This window comes from Limanda limanda, chromosome 5 (genome assembly GCF_963576545.1).
Source record: "Limanda limanda chromosome 5, fLimLim1.1, whole genome shotgun sequence".
NCBI classification, from domain to species: domain Eukaryota; kingdom Metazoa; phylum Chordata; class Actinopteri; order Pleuronectiformes; family Pleuronectidae; genus Limanda; species Limanda limanda.
The window spans coordinates 17,111,102-17,127,713 of NC_083640.1; the positions used below are offsets into that span (position 1 = coordinate 17,111,102).

At 41.1% G+C, this 16,612-nt stretch overlaps 1 protein-coding gene across 1 annotated transcript in view; it reads left to right on the top strand.

Moving 5' to 3' along the window:
• The window catches only part of trim36 (tripartite motif containing 36), a 30,033-nt gene extending 13,802 nt beyond the window's left edge, over nucleotides 1-16,231 (top strand). The window contains exons 4-14 of the mRNA XM_061071708.1: nucleotides 728-1,074; nucleotides 1,803-1,949; nucleotides 4,251-4,346; nucleotides 5,164-5,301; nucleotides 5,448-5,563; nucleotides 6,255-6,376; nucleotides 11,354-11,471; nucleotides 11,657-11,862; nucleotides 14,010-14,193; nucleotides 14,785-14,898; nucleotides 15,862-16,231. Coding sequence (XP_060927691.1) covers nucleotides 728-1,074; nucleotides 1,803-1,949; nucleotides 4,251-4,346; nucleotides 5,164-5,301; nucleotides 5,448-5,563; nucleotides 6,255-6,376; nucleotides 11,354-11,471; nucleotides 11,657-11,862; nucleotides 14,010-14,193; nucleotides 14,785-14,898; nucleotides 15,862-16,231 — 1,958 coding nt within the window. The remainder of the gene's footprint in view (nucleotides 1-727; nucleotides 1,075-1,802; nucleotides 1,950-4,250; nucleotides 4,347-5,163; nucleotides 5,302-5,447; nucleotides 5,564-6,254; nucleotides 6,377-11,353; nucleotides 11,472-11,656; nucleotides 11,863-14,009; nucleotides 14,194-14,784; nucleotides 14,899-15,861) is intronic.
• Nucleotides 16,232-16,612: the final 381 nt, after the last annotated feature.

Consider the following 16,612-nt stretch of genomic DNA (forward strand, 5'->3'; position numbering starts at 1 on the left):
GAATTTTATTTTTTCAAACTTTTGGTTGAGTTCTACTTCAAGTTCATTCATTTTGCTTGATTTAAAAAAATGCTTGTTTGTCATATTTTTATTTTCTTATCCATTTAAAAAAACCAACTAGACTCATTTCATTTGTCCAGATCATTGTGAGCACTTAGTACTACTCGTGTAAAACATTGAATGACATGAAATGTAAAATAGATTTCTCATAAGTCCCTATTAGCTCCAAGGATGCTATCCTCCCCATGACTACCCCTGTATCTCATCACTCCTCATTCTTCCCCAGTACTTGGATTGTCTCTCTTCCTGGACCCCTGAATGACGACTGCTCGATCTGTTGCCTGAACTTGTGTTTTGCTCCATACATCCACGTCTCTTATTGAGTAGTGGTCATTATGGAAATAAAGCACAAAGGGAGACATGCTGAGGCTCTATTGGTGAAAGCGTGACATTTTAAAAACGGGCCATCAAAGGCTTTCTCTCCTTAAGTGAACGCCAATGATGTAATGCTGCTTATGTGAAACTCGGCCCAGTTGAACATATTTTCCCCTGCCCATGTTAGATTCTTAGAATTTTTTCCTTCACTTTAATTTGAAGTCAAAGAACATTGTTGTTCACGTGTCACAAAAGAGCCTCAGGCAAGATTAGAAACTGGGTGACTCAAGGCTATGAAATGTTGCCCTTTCTCTTTTCTCACTTTTTCCACTTTCTGCTGGCTCTTCTCCAGGCTCTATCTCATCCCCAGGGTGGCGCAGAGGGTCAGTGACTCCCCGGGTCACCGCCATCCCATGCCCTGGCTGCCAGCATGACATCGAACTCGGCGAGCGCGGCATCAGCATGCTGTTCCGTAACTTCACCCTGGAGAGCATCGTTGAGCGCTACCGCCAGGCCGCCCGTGCTGCAGTGGCGATTATGTGTAACATCTGCAAGCCTCCGCAGATGCAGGAGGCGACGAAGAGCTGCATGGACTGCAAGGCGAGCTACTGTAACGAGTGCTTCAAGCTGCACCACCCCTGGGGGACACCCAAAGCTCAGCACGAGTATGTCGGCCCCACCACAAACTTTAGGCCCAAGGCAAGTATCCTTACTGAACTTCTTTTTCAATAGTTATCTCTAACTAATTATGTTCATTAAGTTGGACTGTGAACCTTCTACAGGGATAGGTTGTCACATGAGTCTTAAATAAAGTAAGATAAAGATTTGTAGAAGACAGTAGAAAATTAGGGCAAATGTTCCCACCTTACATAATCTAACTAGAATGATACTCAATAGAGCAGAAAGCTCCGCCAAGCCCAACAGTCTGCTTAGGAAACCTACATTTAAATTCACTAGATGGAGATTTTAATTTCATACACTTATAAATATCAGTCTCCCAAAAATACAAGATTGTTTTTTCAACAAGACTCACAAATTATTCTGAGAAATCAACGGAATTATTATATTATAATATAATGTTGCGTCTTCTGTCCGTCCAAGTGATCATGCAGCTCTGATTCATTGATCCACTTCCAAGTCTTGTTGGAAACTTGACCTGCTTGCTTTCTTTTGCGTTTCTGTTTCATTTCCTTTGTTGATCAAATGGCCGTCTCAAGTCCAGCAGTAAAAAAAGTGCTGATTTTAAATTCTATTATTAGACACGGAAGGAAATGGCTCACAGAAAACTGTCTGGGAACTTTTAAAGTTGTGACCATCTTCCTGTTTCACATGCAGTAGATCTGTGCTGTCAAACATTGGGGTCAAGCGGATGTGCTTATGCATTTATTGGTCTAATTCGAACTCTCTTGGTCTGTTGCATATCCCAGGTGCTCATGTGTCCGGAGCACGAGATGGAGAAGGTGAACATGTACTGCGAGGTCTGCAGACGACCCGTGTGTCACCTCTGCAAGCTGGGAGGATCCCACGCCAACCACAAGGTCACCTCCATGAGCAGCGCCTACAAGATCCTCAAGGTGCAACGATCAGACACTGCTACACTCTTAGATCAGATACTGTGTGTGTGTGTGTGTGTGTGTGTGTGTTGGGGGTGTCGGTTTAATGCACTGGACTTTGTTTTGTTATCTGTGATGACTAACACATTACAGGCTTATGATAACAAGGATTAAACTGAGCTTGAACACAATGTTAACAAAGGCCTGACATAGAGTTGTGGCCAAATCAGCCTTTGTCAAACAGCCAATAACAACTATTTTGAGATTTTTACTAAGTAGGTTTTAAATAGAACAAAGTGTTGTCATTCTTTATGTATATTAGTAATATCTGTAGTGTACACACGGAATCCTTCAAGTCAGACTGATCCTCTGGAGTTGAGTCGTTAATTGGTTTGCAGAAGTGCATCGAATAATCTGAAAGTGAAAAAAGATCTTTGAGATGATTAAATATCTTCCTTCAAAGGGATTAGGGTTGCATCATATTTAATCTATTTAACAACACCTTTTGGGGGGAGGGGGGTAGTTGTGCTGTACGCCCACTGACTGGTCCCTGATCTCTTGCTGTAATATTAATGCCTGACCTGTGCTGGTGCACACACACACACACACACACACACACACACACACACACACACACACACACACACACACACACACACACACACACACACACACACACACACACACACACACACACACACACACACACACACACACACACACACACACACACACACACACACACACACACACACACACACACACACACACACACACACACACACACACACACACACACACACACACACACACACACACACACACACACACACACACACACACACACACACACACACACACACACACACACACACACACACACACACACACACACACACACACACACACACACACACACACACACACACACACACACACACAGAGTAAGACTGGATCTGTCTGTCTTTGTTGCAAACTGAAACCCAGGCTTGATGACTGGGTTTAAAGTGATTGGCCTTGCATGTGGTAAACCAATCAGTGGAATTGATTTCAATCAGGTTGAGTGTTAATGTCTGCACTTGTCAGATGTTGTTGTTGCTACAACATTACTTGGCAACACAAAAAAAACATCCAAGACAGAAGTTTTTGTGTCACATATGTTGAATAGTAATTTAATCTCCCTGTATGAGCGTTTCCAGCTCAGTGGACTTGATGTAAGGTGGTTCAGCGAGTGTGTTTGAAATTCAAGCTGCTGGTCTGCGTTGACCTAAACACTTTGCAGCTTAATATTTAATGAGGCCATTTGTTCCCCTTGATTTTGTGGCCATCGTATCTTCAAATAGTTGGAAGACGTATCAGATGTCCAAAACTGTTCTGGAAACCTTCGTCATTCAGAATGTACTTTAGTTTCAGTTGCTCTGAACAGAAATGCACTGTCACTGTCACGATTCACACAAATCAGACACAAATCAGTTAAAGAGAGAAAGGAACCAAGAAAAACTATTATAAACATGTGACTTATGCTCGAGCTTGGTTACCTCCAATGCTGTGTCATGCATCGGCGAGTCCTTAAACCTATGAACCGATTCTAAGACACATGTTTAAAGTATCTGAGTGTAACCCAGATTAAACTGCAGTATTCTTTCCCTGGAAATCACATATTCTTCGCCTCTCCAAAACAGCAGCAGCGATGTACTGCCACTGGCGAGTATTGCTTTTAGAGTGTCTAAGACTAAGTGATCCCTGGTAGTGTAGAGTTTGCATGAACTAGTTAAAATGTGAGCAATTTGGTGAAATATTTCACACTAGAAAGCCACACAAGTCAAATAGGGGCGTGTAATCTCGTGCTTCAGTTTCGAGCTATTATATATGATTTACTTATTTCAGTTTATTTATTTTGTTTTGACTGTCACACTAGATAAACAAAGATGTTCTATGGCATTTTTTTTGTATGTATTCGTGACACTTTTTTTTCAAATGCACTGGTATCAGATTGGTACTTGGTATTAGCCAATCCAAACTCCTGGTATTGAGAAGGGAACATTTTATCGGAACATTTCTAAGTCATGTAGGAGCAGATGTCTGGGCAATGTGAGCACATAAGTAGGGGTCAGTTAAATCCCTCTCTATTCATTACACTAACACATTTTAAAGGTGTTTCTATGTTTGCACTGTTATTAACAGATGTCCCTCCAGTCCCGATCGTGTACAAAAGTCACATAATTGTCATCTGGGTGCTGTGTCCATGTGCACGTGCTTCAGATATAAAGACCATGTGAAACCAACTGCACTCTCAATGCTGCTCATCTGTTCTCCCACCAGGAGAAGCTGGCCAAGAGTATCCATTACCTCATCAGCAAAGAGGACCAGGTCAGGACTCAGATTACTGATCTTGATCTGCTCATCAGTCAGACCGAGGTGAGTGAGCTAAGTCATGTTGCCGACATTCCAACATCCTCTTCTCTACATCCCACACGTTTTATGCTAAGAGTTTAGAGTTTTATTTTCAATTTTTTTTTTCATTTATTGGTTCATTTTGTGTCCTTGTTCCTTTTTTATTGTCATGAGCTTTTTTAGTTTTTTTATTTACACTCCTTGTATTAAATCCCAGATATAACTGGTTCATTTTACACTCAAAAGGAATCTTTTACACTCAAAAGGGCTCTATTCTTCCTTGTTAAGGACAATCCTCAGCACTTCTATTAATATTTCTAATTGAAGTATTACCCAACCTTGTGAAAACACAGTTGTAGGTTGTTGAAAGCAGAATACAAACGTGTGTTAATCCTTGTACTGTGATCACCTCTTACTGGATACAAATATTGACCTAGCTTTCTAAAAACCAGTCTGTCTGTGTGTGCGAATGAGGAAGGGCATTAAACAAACCGTATGCAAAACACAAAGGAAAGAACACAGGCTTTGTTCACTAGTTTCCACCACACATATTTGGGTTTCAATTTGCTTATGTTGCTTTTTAACTTTGATGCTGACCCTGACTGTATCCACACTTTTCTTTATTTGCAAGGGCAGAGAACAACAGAATAACAAAAGAAAATCCATCTGTTGAAATGACCCAGTCAGAGACGATAGAGATTCTGTGGAATGACGTCAGAGCAGTTCACTCCAGACATCCTTAGAATTTCTGACTTTAGACAGTATATTCACACAGGGAGAGATATACGAAGAGACTGTTTGCTTTGCACAAATGAATAACACTATTCTCTCCTCTTCGTAGGACAATGGCCAACTAGCCGAGCGTCAAGCCAATGAGCACTTTGAGCGTCTGTTCGAGACGCTGCAGGAGAGGAAATCCGAGATGCTCAGATCCATTGAACAGTCTCGTAACCGACGCCTGAACCATCTCAAGACCCAGGTATAAAAATACCAGGACTTAATTCAGTTACTATTGATTCCGACATACACACATCATCACTCATCCTTAGCAGTAACTAGGATAGAAGATGCAGTTAGGTTGAATGGAATTAAATAATGCAATGGTGTTGTATTGATATTCCCCAGGTGGAGGAGTACCAAGGCATGTTGGAGAACAGTGGTCTGGTGGGCTACGCTCAGGAAGTGCTGAAAGAGACGGACCAGTCCTGCTTTGTACAGACAGCAAAGCAGCTGCACCTCAGGTACAGCTTGGCGTTTGACGTTATTATCTTTAAAAATCGATACGTTTATTGAAATTTGAGAGCATTTTATAGTCAGTCAGTTAAAGACAATTAATAGGAAACAGCATCACAATATTTATTAGAAAAAACGGGTGTGGCCCAAGAGAATGAGTGAGTGTGACGCATGACATCCATGATTAGTGGGACCTTCTTGCGTCTCAGTGGATTTGCTCATTAGGATTTGTTCAGTTTGAGTGTTGACCATCAATCTGATAACGTGTTTGAGGAAGTGGAGTGTGTCAGAGCATAAAACAAGCCACGTGCACTGATGTTACTAAACTCGAGGGCAGTTAAAGAGGGGCTGGTGCTGCCGTGTCCACTCAGGGCTGCATAATGGAGAGTCTTCTGCTCCAAGCTGACTAATTGATCTCCATTAGCAGCTTTAGATTATCAGAGAGCCTTTTTACTCCGGGACATGATACTGGGGCCCGTTTATTTTTCTCCTTTCAAGAGATTTGAATCCTCTTTCACTTCTGAAAGACAAAATGAATAAAGATTAAGTTGACTGATTAGAATAATGATGGAACATAACTAATATGCTTGAAAGAAAAAAGTCTGCCTGCAGTGAATAATGCTCCTTTTTTGTGTCCTTGGTAAATAACTTTCAGTTTTCAGTGATTCATCAGGTTTTGTTGGACTTGTGTGTTTCCAGGATCCAGAAGGCCACCGAGTCTCTGAGGACCTTCCACGCTGCTGCCGACCCCTGCTTCGATGAGTTTGTGCTGGACACCTCCAGAGAAGAGACTCTGCTCAAAGAGATGTGCTTTGGTGGAGGTATGACTTCTTTTTATTTCAGAGAAATGGTGCGAGATGAAAATGAACAAGAAGCTCTGAAGATTAGGATGCAGCCTTTGTTCACATGTCCTTTGGACCATGGTAAAATGTGGCTGTATCATACACAGCTCAGACATTCCAAAAGGTTTGACAACTGTTATTCTTTCTCTTTAGCATGTGACAATATGACTATAATAAGCAGTTTTTTTCACATTCACAACCCTGTGAAGTGTGAACTGTGCTGTGCTAAAAGGTCAGAGGTCTTGTCACCAGCTAAATTGGATAAACGGGTAGAATCCTGGATATAGTCAAAGTGGATTTTAAAGCTCTGTGCAGCTTTGTTCTGGTCTGCTGATTTACAAAGCTTGTTGTGTAAAGGTCTGCTCAGGTAGAAGGTTCCCAGGGAAGACACAAAGCACACGTTTCTGATTGCTCTGGCACACTGCCATATTACATTCAAATAAAATACAGAAATAATTTCTCGCTATATTAGACTTAGGAAAATGAGCAGTTTGCAGCCAACTGATGTTTCAGGAGCAGCAACCGTCATGTGCTCAATGATGTGATGATATGAGTCATCATACTACATAAATGTCAGAAATCTTATAAAGCCAAAAACGGTTATGTATATTTTAATAGTTTGTCAGGTGATGGAACATAGTTTCCTTTTGTGAACTCTTAATTTTACTTGAATGAATCTACTTTTAAATTGTATTATTTTTGAAGAAAAAGCTCTGATTTGTGAAGTCTAAAGTTCTTGTTGGGTTAAAAAATGTAACAGCATATGCAACAACAAATAATCAATGAAAAGCTTCAGCGAGCAAATATCAAAGGTTTGCAGATAATCGATTAGATTTCAAAAAAAAGAATCAATAAACTCAGAGCGTCGCTGAACGATCAGAGGAAACATCACTACAGGCGAGGATCTTTGATACGAGTCATGAAGCAGCTGGACTGATGCACATGTTGCAATTGATGGTCAAAATGCAGATGATCACTGTTTTTAACTTGGCTCTAATTTAATGTATATACTAAACTATAGCTGGAGAATTCTACATACTAGGAGATATACTTAATATATACATCTATTTTCATTATATTAGTTAAAGCGGAGCAAGATGATCCACTGGACCTATTTAAAAAAAACAATGCATTGTCAGTGACTTCATATCTTCATACCTCTAATCCCTTCAGTGTGGCTCATGTGACTGTGGCGACACAATGATAGTCAATACTGCTCCAACAGTGGGTTGTGACACTTTCAGTCGCAGCGAGTCGATAACAGTTGAGGGTTGTTTTCAGTTCATCAGTGCGAGTGATAAGCTGGTCAGTGTCAAAGTAAAGTGTCGAGCAGCAGCTTTGCTTCCAGACTTTATCCTTCAAAAACATGTGAATATGTGAGAGTTTAAATGTCTGAGATGAACCTGAGGTCTCTGTTGGCTCAGAGCCACCCCCCCCAGTGGATGCAACCGAACTGACAGTTGTTGCCGTTGGTGACAAACAAAGCTGAGAGTAACGTGAGCTGTGGCCTTTTGTTGCTTCGCCGGAGAGCCCACTGTTAGTTTGTTTAAAATCAGTGATGTGAGCTTCATCTCACAGGCTCCATGAGTCTGTTCCTTCTGAGTGACTCATCAAAAACAAAATCATGATATCAAAGTGACAGGGGAGCTGATGGTTTGAGGAAAGAGCTGCCTTAATTTAACTATGTTCAAGAAAAAAGGTTATTTCTTAATGGATTGAAAGTGAATCTGCTATGAGCCCAAATTTTAAAGTGAAGAGAAAAGATGGGGGAAAAAAATAGGATTTTAAAATCTTTATAAGGGAATTGAAGTCATTGAAGCATCAAATATTCAGGGGACACGTGAATAAAAGTTTGATATAATAAGTAAGGACACAAGATGCCTTTACATTGTGTAAAACTTGCTTATCGGATTTAAAGGGAGTAAATCGTCTTACTACTTAATTGCTATGTGTATGATATGAAACTGATATATCATTTATTCTCATGTCCATTTTTGTCAAACATTGAATGTGTGAAAATAAATTTGCATGTTCGAATCTTTAGGCTACTTAATTCTATTTGACAATATCCCGAATTGACCATCATGATTAAAACCCAAATAATGAATTTAGTCAGTCCTCATCTTGTGCTTGAATAGTCACCATGTTTGCTTCTTTGCATATTGATTCTCTCATAATGCCCTTCCTGGAGAAAATGTTTTTTTTTCATGTAAAAAAGATCCTAAGTGAATCACTGCGGCCTCCTTTTTGGGAAAGTGCTGTATGCAGCAGTCGAGTGGGGTGGCAGCCATATTGAAGTGTCTTTAATCTAAGTGGCCTGCGGGAATTAATGATGCTCTTAGTATGAGTTTAGAGAGAGAGAGAGTAGAAGAGAAGCAGGGGGGGGCATTCATATACTGCAGTGATTTCATTGAAGTCCTGGCAGCCGTGAAGAACCACTACAGAGTTTTACGATAGTGCCCCTAAGCCCTGATAAAACCATTATACAGGAAACTGGAAACGCATTTATGTTTTGTCCAGTGTCTGAACTGAATGTAAACCTCGTTCTGTTGTTGTCCATGTCTCCTGCCCAAGTGTCATAGAAAAAAAAACATAATTTTCCATCGCCAAGTCTTAACAATGCCAGCCATCTTTTTGATAATACTTTCTTTATTGAATTTCACTCGTCGCTACAGCTGCTCCATGTTTTTGTGCGTAATCCCTTCCTCTCTCGGACAACACTGCAATTGTGTTCTCCCATGTTCCCCCAGCTGTGGCCCTACTGCGGGATCTGACCCTAATGCTCTGTTCTCAAGAGCTTTTTCAAAGGCTGTGCTGTCAAGTGTAAATGCCCATTTGTGGTTCACTTTCAAGTTGGAGGTTCCCCAAAAAGTCTGCTGAGAAAAGCTCTTCTGTTATCCGTTTTCCACTCGCACAGGATACAATGAGTTTGGGCAGATTATATCGACAACACATGATGTAGTTTCTGTTCTGTCACAGTTCCAAACGGGGCAGAGGGATGAAAATGAACACAAGAGGAGACTGTACACTGCAGTGTAACTTGATCTTGGTGCTGTATGTATGGGCTCAATAGTGATGGGTTTTTTCTTGAACCTTGAGGGGCTGCGGCCTGCTGTGCTGGAGGCCTGACTGCTCCACTTGGTCCAGGCCTCTGGGTCCATCTGTTGGAAACTGGCGTGAATGACTTCACTCTGAAACAGACGACAGGATCTTAAATCTGTTGTTGAAGGGATTAGGATGAAAGGAATGAAAGTCTTTACTCAGAAAATTAGATTTTGTAGTTTATTTGCTCAGCAGAGTTTTTAATGGTCAAGAGATGAAAATCTAATTCTAGAGCTTGTTTAGCACATAAGGTGACTTAATCCATTCCCCTTGTAAAAATGCTAAATACCTCCCTAACAAACTAATAAGAAAAGTGCATTGTGCAACAGAGACAAACACAACATTTGCTAGTTTGTTCAGTAGTATTTGCATAATCCTGCTAACAGTTTACAAATTTGGTACAGTTTGATTTAATTTAAGGTGACTGTTGGGCCTTTGCGGAGGGATGCACTTTCCTGTGTGCTGTTCAAGTTTCAATTCTCTTGATGCAGAGGTTGAGATGGAGGAAATATAAAAAGCCTTGTAGATTTAATTTAATAGATTATTTGTAAGGAACAGTTACGTAGGTCAATGGTCAAGAGATAAAAAAGATTAAGTTGGAGATAGAATTGATTTACGGCACCTTTTCAACAATCCCCCTTTGCAAAATGCTAAAAAATAACTCAGACACTTGACAACGGATTAAAAGGGATTAAAAAGAACGACTAAGAGAAATACTATATTAAAAACAACATTGTGAGTGACACAAAGTCGTTTTGAAGAGGTGAGTTTTGGGATTTGAAAGTGGAAAGTCCAGAGGAAGAGGCAGCTATTCAGAATGCTCTCGTCACCCCAAGTCCAAGTAATTTTGTAATGTATTATAGAATAACATACTCTCTGTAATATATCTGCACATTATAATATGTTACCAACGTGACTGCCAAAGGACACGTGAAGGAGAGGGCTGCTCTTTGGAGAAACAGACTTTGGAGACTGAGGATTAGTGAAGTGACTGTGAAGGCTCGGAAACTCTGCAGCAGTGAGGATACACTGGAGGAACGAGTCTATAGAGGAAAATGAGTAATGAAAAGAGCTTTAGAAGTGGGAGGAAATGGGAATATAGAAAGATGAAGAGAGGAAATTGTTAGGAAGGAGATGAGGGAAGGAATTATCACAGGGGGGTTGTTAGATGTGCGCAGAAAAATGTCTTCATCTTAAATAGACTAATGTTTGCAGTGATGTGATTTGTGTTTCTGGAGAAAAAACGAGTTGAGGCTGTGAGACCAGTAATTGATGAGGTAAGAGGAATGACGATACAGTAGATGAATGTTAAGTCAGTGCTCAGCAGATTGAGGCTTCATGGGAAATACTTACAACTGCAGAAGAAAAAGACAAATGTGTTGGAAAAAGTGCAGTGTAAGAAAGCGAAAGTGGGACAGAAGAGGAGAGAGGTGGTGCTGGTGCTGCGGGTGATTTTACAAAGTGCATTTCCTGGCAGAGAGTCTGTGAAAACCTCTTAACAGGCTCCATTATGCAAGACAGTCCTGTCCATTGTCCTGATCCTGACGAATCGAATCACACTTACTGTGCATTATTTCCTTCAATCCCAAGGTAATGAGCTGCAGCATTGAACTTAGCATGATTGAGACACAAGAGTTTTTACTGAAATTCCCTTGTTTGTTGTAGTTTTTCCGATTATGCATGAGGTCTGTTACACTTGGGTATTACCACAAATTAGTTGTTCAGTATTAATCTCTGACATGTGTTATAACCCTGGACAAAACACACACAGGTCTGATTGTTAACTTGCTACGCTTTTGTTGAGTCTTGCCTTCCCTGGTTTTCTTAACTTCATGCACTTTCTTTTTCCTCCAGTTCCAGACCCCCCCCTGATTGACCTGTCCCATAGCAGAGTCTATAACGAGGCCTCAATCTCTTGGAGGCTTTCCGATGATCACCTGCCAACAGATCACCACGTGGTTGAGTACCGCAGGTGGGTGTTAATAGTTTTTAAGATGTGATTTTTGGGAGGATGTCCACAGGAGTGGGCCCAGAGATTTTCATATTCAGTGCATGTCTAAAAAGCAGCTGTAAAGGAATAAATCTGGAGGACTAAGTAGATCAAAAAGCTATTTGAGAATTATTTTAAAATTTCTAAACTGTTTTCTTCTTCTCCAGACTTGGAGGCCCGAGCCAGTCCCCGTCCCAAGAGGATGGCGAGGACAGCGGCGTGTGGAGGCCGACAGACAGGGTGTATGGTCCCAGCAGTGTTGTGTGCGACCTGGAGGCCGACAGCTTGTACTCCTTCAGGGTTCGCAGCTGCAGGAACTCCATGTTCAGCCCCTACAGCCCTGAGGTCACCCTCCACACACCACCTGCACCCGGTAAGACTCAGGGATGTTGTAAAGTTTTCCATATTGATGCAAAGTTTTTGCATAATGTCTATTCCCTCTTTCCTTGATGGGTGTGTATTCTCTGTTTGTCTTCTGAGTCTGTAGTCGGACATAAAAAGGAATGGAGTTTGGAGCAGCATTTTTTTTTTTAAGACGAAATATTGATAATTTAAATGAAGTTGCTACTCAATTACTGCAATTCTCTTTGATGCTCTATCAATGGAGGCTGTGTACTTGTTGGTGCATTAATTCATCCACAAAATGTTAATTAACTAGGAGATTAAGCTCCTTACTATTGAGGAACCAGCCCCTGTTGTTTGGCCTCTTTTGGCCAAGAGACCCCCTGAGCTCCTCTGTCCCTAATACTCTGAGCACCTGAGTCTCGGTTTTTGGAAGATTATGACACGACATATGCCTCACTTCACGTTTTTAAAATTTGTCGTGTAGCATGATTTTTAGAGGTAATGGCGCAAATGGTGTTATTGTCACCATGGTTACGTCTTTTTATTTTTTTCCATGTGGCTGAAACCAGTATAGCGCTAGTCTGGGTGAGTGGGAGTGAAGGCTCATGTTCACTGTGACGGTTTGGATAAAGAAACATGCAGATGCATCTGTTGGTGGCTTTTTAAATTTAATCACAAACACAAGGTGGAATTCATTAAAAAACCAGCATCATTGCCGACCATCTGCTGAAATTTAAATCATATCACATTCTCCCATTGCCATTGCCTAGCAACCATTAGACTCTTTGTTTTGGTTTGCTCGTGAACATACTTGTGTATTACAAGCATAAAGGTTATGCAGAAGCATTTTGTGGTTGTGTCACTTCCCAGAAATCTGAGTATTTGTATCAGTGTCAGCATTTCCCCCCTGGTAGCTGAGGCCTGCAACAAAATCAGCCTTACACACACACACACACACTTTAATTTGTGTCCTTGTCATTTGTGTTTTGATTGGACCTTCCACATTCCTGTGTTCTCTGGTTCGTGTAAGACAGCGCATTGGATTCACTGTGCGTCAGTAATGAGGTGGAATTTCAGGCTGGTGCGAAACACACACAAAACAATTTGCATGTATCTCTTGCATGAGTACGAGGGAACGCAGTTGTGGTTTTAGACAACAAAGGTTTCTCAAGGTTTTTTTGTTCATGTGCTGCTTTGTCAACATTAACTCACTGTTTTAATAAGTTCTATAATAAATATCTAGATCTACTCCTTAACTTCATGTGAAATTAAAATATAATTGTTTGGGAGCTACTCAGATGGTTATTTTTAATTAAATCACTGGTAACCGCACTAGGGAGGAAATGTTGCCTCTTTTGCAACATGGTTGTAGCTATTTTCATATTTTAAAATGAACCACTTCTGAAGATGAGTCGAACAAGATCAGCTAAGCTCGTCAGTCATATTTGATGAAAACTGGTACGAGTCCAGATTTCCTCATTATTGAAACTTGCATGAGCCAAAAATCCATAAAATTTAACCCAGTTATCTTAAACATGAAACTGAATTCTATTTTATGATTCCTCTCCAGCCTGTCAGAATGGTTTGTCAGTATCACTGCCTCCCTACATTACAGCTGGAGCATTAATGGCTGTTTACCCTTGAGTTGGGATCATACTATTCTCATTATCATGCCCTAGTTAGTATGAGGTCTTCCCTGGACACATGTGAATTAACGGTCTTCCCTAGCGTCAACCTCAGATTATATGAGACGGGTGAGTGAACAGGAAGCATCACGTCATCCTTTATGTTGCCTGGATTATGGTAATCGGGGCCTTTGGCCTACAAACTATTTATAGAACGGCAGCTGCATAAAAGAAATGAGGTTTGAGTAATATGTTATTCTCCATAGTGTGGTGATAATGAAGCAAGTGTGTCTTTGTGTAGCTTGTAAGATTGTGTTATAGCGCCCTCATGTGTCAGACTTTGCCACTTACCACGTTTCACCCTTAAAAAGGGGAAAAACTATTTCCTTCAGTATGATCATGCTCAACAAAATACATTCTTTTCTGAAGTCTTTTTTTTCTTTGCTTTCTCCAACTTCTCTTCCAACTATCTACTGATTTTCTTGTCCACCTTTCCTGTGTCTCCTGTCCATTTGTCAATCTCAATTTGCCCCCCCCTCTCTACACACAGCTTTAGGTTTCCTGTTCAGCGACAAGTGTGGCTTCAGCACGGAGCGGCTCATCCTAAACAAGCGACGGGACACCGTGGAGAGCGTGGCGGGCATGGCCTTCCTCCTCGCAGCAGAGCGGGTGCAGACGGGCAGCTACATTGGACTAGATTACATAATTGGGGACACTGGCATCTCTCAGGGAAGGTATGCCAAAAACTCCCAATGCTTCTTCCAGTAGCATGATTTATTTGCTCTATGAAAATGTAAACCTTGATTTCTTCCAAGAGAAAAAAAGATGTGAGGTATTCACATTTAGGGCTCGATCACAGATATTCAAATGTTTCAGTTGTGAACCTTTGCCTCCCGTTCACTTTCAATCTGTGTGAGCGAGGACACATAAAGCATTTGTTTCCTTTGGAGAGGCAGATGGCAGATGTTTCACGTGGAGTTCAACTTTGATCCACGGTATTTGCTTCACATTCGCGTATGTGTGCCCGTGCTCCAAGAAGTTAAATGGTAGCAAAAATGACAAACTAGGAAGTCAGGCACACAAAGCGAAGCCTGCCTTATTCATTAGGCAAAATGAGAATATAAAATATTCAAGAACTTCATTTTTGCATCATTAAATTGTCATTTTTTCGGCCACATTTCAGAAAGAGTGATATTTCACTAATCACTGAGGAGAATTTGACAGCAGGGATGTCAGAGGACAAATCAGGAAATGATTCATTAGGCAATAAATGGGTCAGTTAAATTTCTAATCCTGTAGCATTCATGGAAATTGTTTTTCTGCAGACATTATTGGGCCTTCAAGGTGGAGCCGCACTCCTACATGGTTAAAGTTGGAGTGGCTTCTGACTCGAAGCTGCTTGAATGGTTTCACAATCCCAGAGATACCAGCAGCCCAAGGTGAGCGAACACCCGAACACAAACACATGACAACAACGGCTGTCATGTACCGCTTGTCTATAATCAGGAGACTTGTTGAGAAACCGGGTACCTTTTTTCGTACCTAAATGCAACACACAGACGTAAACAAAGGCAAACAATCCTATTACAGCAATACATGTGTGTGTCACAGTTAATCCTGTGATGTAAGCGCTCCTAAAGAGCTTACACACACACACACACACACAAACACACAGCCTGTGTTTTTCACCAGACCTCATGTAAAAGTATGTAAGGCAACATTATTTAAACAAATATGTTTTAATTCTGTGGTCATTACATAATGCATGTGAGGTGTTACACATCATGCAGCGTTAAACCACTTAGAAGGAGGTTAAAGAATGTGTTTGTGCTTCTAAAGAAAATGCCAGAAAAATCACAAGTCCTTGAGGAATAAGAGTATTAGTTTTCTTTTTTTAAATGGGTAATATTGCTCTCCAATTTCCTATACCTCGGAAGTTGACTAAATATTGACAATAGAGATGAAATATTAGTCAATAAGTTGTTGACAGTAATAATTCAGTTTCAATTTGAACAATCAGTTCATAATGAATTGCATTTTAAACCTTGTTTAAATCGTTACTTCTCTGAATTTATTCGTGTGACTTTTGTTCAAAATAAATATTTAACATTTTATAGGCTCTGGGAAATTGTGACGGGCCTAGTAAGTAATACCGTTAATTGAGAAAGTAATCGACAGATAAATGAATCATGTCCTTAGAGCAGCTGGCTTAACTCGATAGCAACTTGAATACTTTGGCCAAAACTCATTCTTCACATACTTGGGACTGAAATGCAGCAGTTTCCCTCTTCTGTTTTACACATGATTATGACTTTGACATATGTTTAAAAAATTTGATATAAATAAAAACCAACGTGTGTCTCTGCCCATCTTACCTCTGTGTCTCCCCCTTCCTTCACCAGATACGACCATGACAGCGGGCACGACAGTGGCAGTGAGGACACGTGCTACGAGCTCTCGCAGCCCTTCACCCTCCTCACCCTGGGCATGGGCAAACTCTTCATCCCCAAGGCCTCTTCATCCTCCTCTGTTTCCTCAGCAAACGCTCCGTCCGCTGACCCCGGCAACCGCGTGCTTCCCATGCCACAACGCATTGGGGTGTGCCTAGATTACGACGCGTGCCGGGTGTTCTTCTACGACGCAGACACCATGAGGTGCCTTTATGAGAGGCAGGTGGATTGTTCGGGAACAATGTATCCAGCCTTCGGCCTCATGGGCAGCAGCAAGGTGCAACTGGAGGAGTTCATCACGGCGAAGAGACTGGCCTTCTGAGTCGGGATGGAGTATGTCGCTGCGTTAGGACCTGAGTCTGTTTAAGCTTTGGCATGTTCTAGGAAGAGCAGGTTTTTATGATGATGGAGAAAGATCCAACATGTTTATTTTTTAAAGGTCTGATGAGGCAGATGTGATCAGGGCCTTTGGTTGTGGAAATGGGATCTCTGCTAGAGACCGACGTATTTAGCTTTGGCATGTATAATGTATGAGCCACACATACATGACACTGCATATCAGTGTCCAGTCATCTTGAAAGGCTGATATATATGTGAAAGGTCTTCTCTACATACCAAAGTCTCTGTATTTGACTTGCTTTTAGTCGCCAGCTACGATCAGCTGTCACAGTGGTGGAGTCTTTGTTTTAAACATGAAACGCCT